The 11,839-nt window shown below is 57.7% G+C and overlaps 1 protein-coding gene across 4 annotated transcripts in view; it reads right to left on the bottom strand.

Moving 5' to 3' along the window:
• Positions 1-4,069, bottom strand: part of ZSCAN10 (zinc finger and SCAN domain containing 10) — a 4,643-nt gene extending 574 nt beyond the window's left edge. The window contains exons 1-5 of one of the 4 annotated variants that reach the window (XM_027766132.1): positions 3,674-4,069; positions 3,252-3,516; positions 2,984-3,048; positions 2,807-2,864; positions 1-1,102 (exon numbers count right to left, since the gene is read on the bottom strand). The exon at positions 1-1,102 is cut by the window's left edge and continues 574 nt beyond it. In XM_027766132.1, the coding sequence (XP_027621933.1) occupies positions 1-1,102; positions 2,807-2,864; positions 2,984-3,048; positions 3,252-3,516; positions 3,674-4,069 (1,886 nt within the window). The remainder of the gene's footprint in view (positions 1,103-2,806; positions 2,865-2,983; positions 3,049-3,251; positions 3,517-3,673) is intronic. The other 3 variants (XM_027766135.1, XM_027766134.1, XM_027766133.1) reach the window with 3 other exon arrangements.
• Between the last annotated feature and the right edge of the window lie 7,770 nt (positions 4,070-11,839).

Here is an 11,839-nt window from a genome sequence, read left to right as displayed (position 1 = left end):
CCTGTGTGGCTGCGCCGGTGGCGGGCCAGGTCCTGCCTCTGGCTGAAGCTCTTGCCACACTGGGCACAGTGGTGGGGCCGTGGGCCACCATGGGTCAGCAGGTGGCGGGCAAGGCCAGCTCGCCGCACGAAACGCTTCCCGCACTGCGGGCAGGCGTAGGGCTTCTCGCCCGTGTGCACCCGCTGGTGGCTGACCAGCTGGGCGCTTTGGGTGAAGCTGCGCCCGCAGTCCTGGCAGGAGAAGGGCCGTTCGCCCGTGTGCACACGCCGGTGAGTCACCAGGTGCTCGCTGCGCCGGAAGGACTTGCCACAGTCGAGGCACCCGTAGGGCCTGAGCTCACGGTCTGGAGGGAGGCTGCCCGACCCTTCAGAGCACCGGTGGTCCTTGTCCCCTCCGTGCACCCGTAGGTGGCGCTTGAGGCTGGAGCGGTGCTGGAAGGTCTGGCCGCAGTGGGAGCACAGGACGACGGTCAGCTCCGGCCCTTCTGTCTTGTTCTCTGGGGAGCGCTCGGGTTTTGTGTCCTGGGCGTGCGCCAGCAGGTGCCGCACCAGACTGGCACGGCGCTGGAAGCCCTGGCCACACTCGGCGCACAGGAATGCGGGCTCTGACGAGTGCGTCAGCAGGTGCTTGCTCAGGTGGGAGCTCTGGCGGAAGCGGTGGCCACAGAGGTGGCAGGCATGCGGCCGCTCGTCCGTGTGTGTGCGCATGTGCAGCTTCAGGATGGAGCTGCGGCCGAAGCTCTTGCCGCAGCACAGGCATAGGAAGGAGCGCTGGCCGGGGTGCGAGCGCAGCTGGTGCGTCTTGAGGCCGTGCAGCTGCGCAAAGCTTATCCCGCACTCCGTGCATATGAACTGTGTGTCGGACTCCGACTTGGGGGCGTCCTCGGCCACTTTGACCTCCACAATTTCACTGTCGCCAGGAGGGGACCCTCCTCCACTGGTACCATTGGCCCTTGGTCCCTGCCCAAGCATCTGCGCAAGAGGCTCTTCCACCACTCCTGGACTATCGGTCGGCAACTCTGCTGAGATGGCAGGTGACCAGGCAGCTCCTTTGGGCTCTTCTTGTTTAAACTCTTCCTTGTCTGAGGTTCTGGTACTGAATCCTGGCAAAGAAGCAAAACAGAGGTGGTCAAGTGTATTCCTAGGGGATACCGGGAGTCACAGGGTCCGCTGGCCTGACGGGAAAGAAGCCCAGATCCTTCAGGGCTGCTGGGTTGGCAGAGGCAGGGGTAGATGAAGGAATTACTCTATCTCCATCACTTTTTTTGTTTTAGTAAAATACATCCTATAACTTACTATGATAACCACTCAGTGTGCAAGTTAGGTTAAAGACATCCCGGGAGGTGGCGACCACCCCAGCTCCCTGGAATGGAAGCCCTAGCCATTGGCGATGACTGCTCTGAGCAACTGCTCTCAAAGCTGACAACCAGCGGCCGCCAGGTGGTGTGGTCGTTAGGGCACGAGGCTCCCGTGCAGCAGACCACTGTTGAGTTCTCAAAGTGGCGGCTTGAAAATCATACCAGATGCATGTGTGTGTGCCCAAAATCCCGAGAGGAGAATGGAGAAGGGACTGTGGTGTGGCCATGCCCTTGGAGGGGGTTTCTCACTTCCCCTCTCTCTGTCTCTTGTGAGCACATATGCCCTATGACAGAAACTTAAAAAAATAAAACAAAACAAAACAAAACTCACAATTAATGGGTGATGGTTAGACCAGACAGACTGCTATTTAAAAGAAAAAGAGGGGGTAGGCAGCTGGTGGTACAGAGATTAAGGTAGCTGGGCTCCACATGGCCTACTGCACAGTCTGGAAAACATAGGGGGCAGCAGGTGGCATGAAGGTTAAGGCACTGCACTGGACTCCCTCATCGCCAACCACATATGGTTCAAGTCCTGGACCTGGTGGCTTACACTCCCACTTGCCCTTTCTCTCTGTGTCTGTCTCTCTCTGGTCAAATTAAAAAATAACAAATAAAAATAAATAAATAAGTTTTTAATTAAAAAAAAAAGGGGGGGGAAGAAAAACACACCAGCCACGTGTTGCGTGCTCCAACTCTTGCAAGGAGAAATGAAGGAGTTGAAATGTGGCCACCCCCCCTGGTGTGTGCGCTTTCTCTCTCTGGTGAATATGCACTCTGACAAGTTACAAATAAAAAGAGAGGAGAGGAAGAAGTGAGGGGAGGGGGCTGGGAGGAGGTGGGGCGGGGGTATCAACAGACACAAAAATGCATATAAACAAGGCGAGCAGCAGAGCAGCAGGCCAGCAGGCGTGGCGCCCAAGGGCTGCTTCCCGTACAGCTTGAAAAACACGCCAAGCGCTTGTGCATGAATGCCCAAAATCCTTCCAGGAAAACGAGGAGAGGAGAGACTGTGGGGTGACCATGGCCCATGGGGGGTGTTTTTTCCTCTCTCAATCCCTCTGTCTCTCTGGCGAACGTCTGCATTCTATAGTAGGAAAAAAAAAAAGTAAATAAACAGATAAGAAGGAAGAAAAAGAAAGAAAGAAAAAGATCTCAAGATACTCCACGGAAGAAAATTTCAGGTAGGATCTGGAGCTTCAGGCAACCACGACGCCCTCGGCGGCCTTGGCTGTGGGTAAGGGCTGTTTACCTAGAGGGTGCGCGGGCCAGGCCTTCTTCTGTGGGACATCCTCGAAGGTCAAGGACTCCTAGGAGAACAGAGACCCTGGTGAGTAAGGGTCTGGCACATGCGGGGCATGATGAGCTCTTTAGGACTAAGTGAAGGCGTGGACTGGCAACACCAGACCACGACGCCCTCGGCGGCCTTGGCTGTGGGTAAGGGCTGTTTACCTAGAGGGTGCGCGGGCCAGGCCTTCTTCTGTGGGACATCCTCGAAGGTCAAGGACTCCTAGGAGAACAGAGACCCTGGTGAGTAAGGGTCTGGCACATGCGGGGCATGATGAGCTCTTTAGGACTAAGTGAAGGCGTGGACTGGCAAAACCAGAGGCTTGGGGACTGCCAGCTCACCAGCACAGCTGCCAGCTCCTGGTCACGGGCGTTCTCCTCCAGCCACAGTGCAGGGCCCTGGGGGGCTACGGCAGGAGGGGAGGAAGAAGAGTGCTTAGGAGGCAGCCCACCCAGGTGGCTCAAGGACATGCACCCCAAGGTCAAGGCCCAGAGACAGCATGGGTGTCTTCATTCCTGGTCCCTCGGGGGGCTCCCCACTCTGCCCTGGTCCTGGACACTGAGCTCCCGCCCGTGCCAATCCCCAGCCTCCCGGAGCCTGAGCTCTCACTGCTTTCTTGCAGGGCCTGGAAGGTCTTCTGGGGCCCCGGGCTCGGTGACTGCTTTGAACTTGGGGGAAGCCTCCACTCCCCTGGCTCTGCAGGCTCGGCTGGAGCTGGCTGGGATGCGGGCAGCTCATTGGGTGGACCCGCAGTTGGAGGCTCTGGGGTCACTTCCTTTTTGGGGCTATGGGAGAGGACCTGGGAAAGGCCCCCCTGTTCCTCCAGGGCGACGTCTGCTCCGGCACAGTTCTTGCTGGCATTACAACTAAAATCCTGTTCACAACACATCCAGGTTAGGTGACTCCCAGGAGAAGTAGGACAGAGGGGAGGTGAGTAGGGCAGGGCTGGAGTCAGGAGGCTGTGAGGGGACTGTTGGGTGGCGGCGAGCGGGGGTTCCAGAGCCTTCCTCCCGCTCCCGCCGCCCCCTTACCAGGGGCCCCACGTAGCTGCACTCCGTGTGCACGCCCTCCAGCAGCAGCAGCACCTCCTCGCAGTCCCTGAGCTGCTGTCCCTGCAGGCGGCCAAGCAGACGCGGGGGCAGCGCGCTCAGGAACTGCTCCAGCACCAGCAGCTCGAGGATCTGCTCCTTGCTGTGCAGCTCGGGCCGCAACCAGTGGCCGCAGAGCTCGCGGAGCTGGCTCAGGGACGCCCGTGGCCCCACGTCCTCCTGATACTGGAAGCATCTGAAGAGCTGGTGGGCCACCTCGGGCCGGGGCCTGGCTTCTGGCCGCTGGGGACCCTGGCGGCCTGCAGTCTCATCCTCCTCCAGTTTCACTCCTCCGACCTGCTCCTGTCCCTGGGCAGCTGGAGCTGGTTCTGCAAGCATCCTCCGCCCTGGGTGCGCACGGCGGCTGCTCCTGGTAGCACTGGCTCTCTCCTCCCGTGCCTGTGGAGCTGAGGGCCTGGTTAGGGCTGTGGCAGGGGAGCCTACCCTGCGGCCACCAGGCTCATCTGGGGTTGGGCTGGTGAGGGCAGGATACCCTGGGTCCAGCTGGACTAGGTACCAAGGCAGGGAGCCCGGTCACGCCTCCTAACCCGGGGAGTCACCATCTCCACAGAGTGCAGAACCCGCTCCGTGTCAGTGTCCCTGAGACGATACCTGGCCTTTCCTGCTCCCCAGGTCAGCACCAACACCATCCAGGCAGACCTGGCGGGCCTTGGCGGCACCCAGGAGGGGCCAGGCTGTGGAGCTGGAAGTAACACGCCAGTTGCGGTTTGAGTCCCCAGCCCAGCTGGCCTGCGAATGTGGCAGGTGCTCGCACACGCCCAGGATCTGGGTGGGCTAGAGGGCTGGAGGGCGGGGACTGCTGCAGACCAGACCCTGCGGGCAGAGCCCTGACGCCTGCACTCATGCATACTCTCAACAGTGGGAAAAAGATGTATACTGGCCAAAACAGTCTCAATCCAATCCGGCTTTTAAACCCAACTACCAGTTTGCAGGGCATTGTCGCACTACAGGGGTAAGAGCAAGTCAGGAGATCCCTTGAAGAAACGATGGACCAGGGCCAGCAGGTGGCATGGTGGTTAAGGACACTGGACTCCTACATAGTTGACCATGGTTCAAGCCCCAGGCCTGGCAGCTTGCTTTCTCACTTTCCCTCTCTCTAATGAGCACATGTACCCTATAACAAAAGTTTTTTCAAAGTAAAAACAAAAAGTACAACCTAAACCTAGAATGTGAAGCTTGATTGGATCCTGATCTTTTTTTTTTTTTTGGAGAGTTTTTTGCTGTAGGTGTGTGCGCTCACCAGAAAGACAGAAAGACAGAGAGACAGACATCCCCAAAGGGGATGGCCACATGGCAATCCCTGCTCCTCCATTCTCCTCTCGGGATCTTGGGCATGCATGCACACGCGCCTGGTGTGAGTTTAAGCACTGGGTCCGGGACTCAAACCGTGGTCGACTACATGAGAGTCCAGCGACATAACCATTATGCCAACTGCTGGCCCCAGATTCTGCTCTTTTTATTTACTTATTTTTTTAATTTTTCTATAGAGTGCATGCTTTCACTAGAGGAATGTTGAGATTGAGAGGAGGGAAAGTGAGAAATCACCCACAGGAAGGATGGCCATGCCACAATCACTTCTCCATTGTCCTCTCGGGATTTGGGGCACACATGAACACGTGTCCAGTGTCTGTCACAAGCTGCAGGGTCAGGATTTGAACTGCACACAGTTGCGTGGGATCCAGTGGCCTTAACCACCAAGCTATCTGCTGGCTCTGACCTGTTTTTTCCTTAAAAGCTCCAAAAGCCATTCTGCAGTCAGCTGGAGGAACTTGAACAGGGGCCAGATACCATCGACAGATAAACTTTCTTTCTTTTTGGATTGCTGGAGGATGTGCTGCTCGCAGGAGAGGGTGTGGTAACCCTCCCAGCGGGATGTGGGCACGTGCAAGCCACCTGCTCTCCTTCCCTTCAGGTCCCTGAGTGCACAGCCTCGCACGCTTCTCAGGTTACTGGCCGGGCTGCAAACCCCCACCAGCTCTTTGGGATCCAGCCCCCTCCAGCACTGACAGCTGGCCCGGCCCGTGGCCCGCGACTGTTCGACTGTTCGGTTCTCACTTGGGAGCCCAGTCTGTGGCCGCGGGAACATCGGTGCTGTGAGAAGGTGCTGAGGAGGCTGGAAGGGGCAGGCGCAGCTGTGGTCCAGGCCCAGGAGATGCAGATGTGGTGTTCATTGCCCTGCTGTCGCCTTCTGTGGACATCTGCTCGTTTTCTAAAGATAAGGTATGGGGATCACGCCTGTGCTATCTCCTGGCTCCACTTCATGGCTGCAGAGGTCCCCAGAGGCCAAGGCCCAGGCCAAGGCTAGGCAGCTGAGCAGTGTAGGGCGGAGCTCCCACACAGCCCACTGCTCCAGCCCTGGAGGTCGAGGCCCAGATGAGTGGGGGTGGGGTGGGGGGTGTTGAGGGGCCTGGGAGGGGCAGCCCATGCCAGCTCACACAGCTGGAGCCAGTGGTAACGTGGGTGTTCCTGGAAGGAGATCCGAGCTCTCTGGAAAGCTGAGGGGAAGCAGGCCTGGGCTGGGTGGCCGGGTCTCTAGATGGGAGACTGAAGCCCATGTTTGCAGAGGTTGTGACAGCTGTGTCCCCAGAAAGTGAGAGCTGGCCTGGCACACTCTCACTACGTGGGAGCCCCTGCTGGCTGTGTCCAGTGGGAGAACAGTCATTTCTCTTTCCTTCATCACTAAAAACAATTATATCGGGGCCAGCCCGTAACACAGTGGCTAGGAGCTGGTGAGGATCAAGTCCTGGCCCCAGCAACTTAGAAAAGGCTGGAAGTGCAAGCGTGTCCAGGATCCTGGAGACACTGAGGAGAAGAGAACTGCGGCATGACCAGGCCGCGCTGGGGGTGCGAGCACTCGCTCCATGTCTCTTTCTCGGTCACACTTGGGCCACCTGGCATAAAAAGTCATTCTTTTTTTAAAAAAAGAATTATTTTATTTAACTTTTTAATCTATCTACTTATTTATTGATTTATTTTAATTTGACCAGAGAGGGACAGAGAAAGAGAGGGTGAGAAAGCAAGTCGCTAGGTCCAGGACTTGAACCTCAGTAGGCCATGTGGGAGTCCAGTGCCCCTAACCACCACGCCACCTGCTGGCCCCATGAAAAGCAGTTCTAGAGTCTTCCTTCATTAATCTATTTCAGCAGCCCTGCAGGTCTTCTATCTACCCTGAGTAGACTGGCAATGACAGTCAGTGTCTCCAACTGGCCACCAGGGAGCACTGGTCCCATCAGACTGACCGCTGGCCTTCCTCCCCAAGTCCCCTGGAGGGTATCCTGCTTCATTTTTTGGCTAGCCCAGAACTAACCAGGAACTGGCCAAGGCCCAGCCCCAGGTGCAGGTCTCAGTTAGGTCAGGGCAGATTGCCCTTCACACCACCCTGCACCCAGCCTTCGGAAGTGCCCCTATTTGTTACTGACCAGGGCATTTTCAGTTTAATTCAAGAGTGAAAGACATGGGACCAGCAGGTGGCGTAGTGTTTGGGGTGCTGGACACTCCCACATGGCCGACCACGGTTCAAGTCCTGAATCTGGTGGCTTGCTTTCTCACTTCCTCTCTCTTTCTCTGCCTCTCTCTGGTTAAATTAAAATAAATGAATAAATAAATAAAAAAAAAAGAATGAGAGACATGAAAACCCAGGCTCCAGTGCCTCTGCCTTCCCATTTCTGCAGCCTCAGGGGTGCAAATGAGCCCCTCCCAGGCTCTTCTTGCTTCCCACCCCAACAGGCATGGAGCAGGGGGGGAGAAAGTCAGGCACCCCTTCTGAGCCCCTCCGCGTGGCAGGAGCAGCACCCCCGTGTAGCAGTCAGTGCGGTGGGCGTACATGGCAACGGCACCAAGGCCAGCACTAACGGTGACTAAGGTCAGTGCTGGTCCCACCACTGAGCCCTTCACAGCTAAGGACACGGAGCTCAGAGGAACAGACATTTCTGTTTCTTTCTTTCCTTTTTTTTTTTGGAGAGCTTTTTGCTATAGTGCGCGTGCACTCACCAGACAGACAGAGACAGAGAGACAGAAAGTGAGAAATCACCCCCCAGGGGGGATGGCCACACTGCACTCCCTTTTCTCCATTATCCTCTCGGGATCTTGGGCCACGCACTCACGCGCCCGGCATGAGTTTAAGCCACTGGGTCCAGGAGGGTCCAGGACTCAAACCGCGGTCGACTACATGGGAGTCCAGCGACATAGCCATTACGCTAACGGCTGGTTCCAGGAACAGACATTTCTCAGGAAGATCGCCAAGCCCTAGCGACGGGGCCAGGGAGAAGTTGGCCTGGTCCAGCTTCAGGCAGTTTGCTGGGCCCCTTAGTAAGTCTTTTATTATTAACAAACTCTGAGAGGGGAGAGAGAGAGACAGAGAGAGAGACAGAAGGAGAAAGCACGGGGCCGGCTGGTGGCATGATGTTAAGGTGCTCAACTCCCCCACAAGGCAGACTGCGGTTCGAGTCCAGGACCTGGTGGCTTGCTTTCTCATTATTCCTCTCTCTGGTGAGCACACGTGTCCTATAGCAAAGTGTAAATAATAATAATGGGACCAGCAGGTAGTACAATGACTACATCGCTGGACTCCCGCATGGCCAACCGCAATTCGGTTCCCAGACCCGGAGGCTTGAAACATGCAGGGTGTGTGTGAGTGCGTGCCCAAAATCCCGAGAGGAGAGTGGAGAAGTGATTGCACCCTGGCCATCCCCTGTGGGAGGTGATTTCTTACTTTCTCTAATTAAATGTTAGATCAGCCCTTGAATGGCCTTTAGGTAATTTCCCATGAGAAAATAAGGAGATGGTTGCAGTGACCTTTGACCAGAACCCTCCCTTACGGGCAGCTGACACCCATAGGTGGGCTGATAAGGTCACAGAGGCAAGTAACTTCATCCAAGTACCTGCCATTCCTGGGACCCTGCCCCGCACCCCTCCCGTATAAGTATTTCAGATCTCCACCATAGGGTGGGCTGAAGCACCTCTGCTTGAGACCCCTGGGTACACCCTCTCTCAATAAACGTTCCTTTTTCTCTTGAGATGGTGCCTCCTGAGTCTCACTCCGAACCCTAACAATGATAATAAATTAAATGAAATTCATTTGAATTAGACATGGTGGCTTGCTTTCTCACTTTCCCTCTCTCTGTGTCTCTCTCTCTGATGAGCGTGCATACCCTATAGCAAATTTTAAAATAATAATATTAAATTAATTTTTTGAGAGATTTTTTGTTATAGGGTGTATGCGCTCACCAGAGACAGAGAGACAGAAGCAAAAAATGAACCCCTGGTGGGTGGCCACGCTACAGTCTTCTCCACTCTCGCCTTGGATCTTGGACACATGCAGCCAGCATTGAGTTCTAAGCTTTAAGCTGCTGAGTCCTGACTTGGTCTGTGGCTGACTACATGGGCGTCCAGCGACGTAACCATTACACCATCTGCTTGTCTCAATAATAAATTGATCATAAAATCATTTTAAAAGGGCACAGCCCAGGGCCTTTCTCCACCCCGTTAGGATCTAGGGCATGCACACACATCCAGCCGTGGGGCCAGGATTTCTGGGCTGCAGTTGGTTATGGGGCCTCTGGCTCCCTCAGCAGAACTTATCCACTGCGCTACAGGGTTGTGAGGTGGCTGGGCAGGCTGGGTAGGAGTCGAGAGCTGAGCCTTCCTCAGGAGGGCTGAGGAGGGGGGGTGTGCAGTGCAATGAGGACAGGGTCATGGGGTCAGCAGGTGACATGGTGGCTAAGATGCTGGACTCCCACACGGTCAACCCTGGCTTTTGAGCCCTGGACTTGGATCTGGCTTTCTCATTCCTCTTTCTCCCTCACATGGTGAGCACACGTGCCCTATAGCAAGTTAAAGTGACAACAAACAAAACTTACACACGCACGGGAACCCTGTATGTATGCAGAAGGGGACGGGTAGGCTGGAAGGCCATCAGCAGGCCCAGCTCTGAACCTGGCCAGCGCTCCCAGCCTGCCCGCCAGGGTCAACTGTCCACCACCGCGGGCTTTTCCTCCATTCTGGCTCCTCCCACCTGGGACCTCACCACCCCTCTGCTCCCCCAGGGTGATTCGGTGCACCTCACGGTGGAGGGAACTCCTCCCCCCACCCCCGCACCAGCCTGCAGCTGGAGGGGGGGTCCCATGGAGCGAGCGAGAGCAACGATGTGGGGCCGCTCAGAGCCGGAGAGCCCAGGAGCACAGACCGGCGTGGCCCCGCTCTCAGACACCGGAAACAGTCGTCTGCACATGTTCGTGGCATGTGCAAAACCACCAGGACACCAGTGACTGGTCCTTGGGGCCGGCGGCAGCCCAGCAGCTCCGAGGGCTGAGGTGCAGGGACACCGCGCTTAGGCTAGCTGGCCCAGTTGCAGCTGTGGGCTGCGGACGTCTGATAGGACAAGGACGATGTGCTCCCTGTCACACCAGCCAGTGCTAAGACTTGCTCTGAGGGCAGAGTGTGGTTCTGGACCAGTGTGCAAAAACTCAGAAGCAGAAAAGGCCCTGACTTCACGGCAGGCGGATACTCCTGGCCTCAACCAGAAAGGCCCCGTGTGAACCAGGACAAATAAGAGGCTTCCAAACCCACCCCCACCCGCCCTCGGGTGAGCCGAGCTGGGCAGGCGAACCCTCAGGTGAGGTCTGGCCAAAAGACTTTCAGGAGGTGGAATTCGAGGCTGGTTGGCGTTAAGAGTCTGTCCCTCCCCCAGGTCTCCAGGACAAAAGCTCTATTAATATGCACAACCGCGGGGTTGCCTAGTGGGGGCGGGGAGGCTCTACAGCCACCAGCCAATGTTCGACCAGCTTAATCTGGAGCCCAGAGGAGTGGAGCAGCCCACGCTGTGTGTTACCACGAGGCCCGCCCAGACCACTGAGCTCCCAGAACCGGAGAGGGGCCGAAGGGGGACTCCTCTGCAGGCACGCCCTTCCTCCAGGCGCACTGCTGGCAGGTGCCCAGTACTTGCTGGTCTTTGGGCATCGGGCTCCCCTTCAACTGGGCCCCCCCTCCAGGTGCTGGGCTGAGAGCCTGAGGCTGGTCCGATGTCTCGGAGCACGTGGAGTCTGCTTCCTCTGTTCTTCCTGACCCCCCATTACAGGCCTGCCGGCTGACTGGCACTAAACCCCCCGACAGAGACGCCCTCTCCACATCCTCCCTTGCAGCCCCTGCCCCCACACCCCAGGCCTGGAGCCTCCCTTCTCCAGGCTGCTCTGAGCCTGCGCCAGATGCCCTCCAACTCACCACTCGGTCCGGCTGCAGGCAAGGATGCTGAGGGCTCTCCGAGCACGCCAGGGCCAGAGCCTCAGCCAGCCTAGGAAGGCACTCAGGAAGATGGAACAGGAAGTGCCCTGCTCCCGTCCCGTCCAGGTGATGTCGGGGCTTCCTGAGTTAACCCTTAACCTCCCGGTTTGAGAACAGGGTGGGAGAGGGCGGGGCCACAGAGATCAAGAGACGTGAAGAATAGACATTCCAATGCAAAAGTGAGTCTTTGCGCCCTGGAGAGCCAGGGCTGCCCGCCCCTCCCCGCTCCCACCCCTCCCGTCTGCCAGTCTGCAGTTTGCCCAAAAATGCCTGCTCGATGCTAGCCTCTCGGCCAGGCTGTTCATTCCCGCGGCGGGCCTCCGCCCAGGTCTGCCGCGTGTCGGGCGCGGCTGTGGGTGCTGAGGACAGAGAACCAGACTGAGGAAGGAGGCCGAGGCCTCGGGTCTTACGACCGGGTCACAGGGACTGTGCGGAGCCCGAGGGAGCAGGAAGGTGCGATGGGCGTGATCGAGAGGAGAGGGCCCGATCTACACTGCCACCTACGAACCCCGCCGGACAGCCTCTGTCCCCACTTGACCCAGGCGCGGAGGGGACCTCGCTGGCGCGGCGGCCCACTCTTAACTCCCACTCAGCTCCCCGCTCTGCAGCGCCTCCCTGGGAGGACCCTTGGCGCAGCGGGAGTGCCGCCCTGCGCCTTCAGGGCCCGGGGCACGCCCTCAGCACAGCGGGTCCGGGGGAGCAGGGTCGGGGCGCCTGCTCGGCGGCGGGAGCGCGAGGCTGGCGGCCCCCGGCCGGGACTCGGGGTCTGCGGAGTCAGGCCCGGCGTGCGCTCGCGGGGCCTCTGTCCAG

Source organism: Tupaia chinensis, unplaced genomic scaffold (genome assembly GCF_000334495.1).
Source record: "Tupaia chinensis unplaced genomic scaffold, TupChi_1.0 Scaffold141247_1, whole genome shotgun sequence".
In the NCBI taxonomy this organism is placed as follows: domain Eukaryota; kingdom Metazoa; phylum Chordata; class Mammalia; order Scandentia; family Tupaiidae; genus Tupaia; species Tupaia belangeri.
This window is presented reverse-complemented; position numbering and strand designations above follow the sequence as displayed.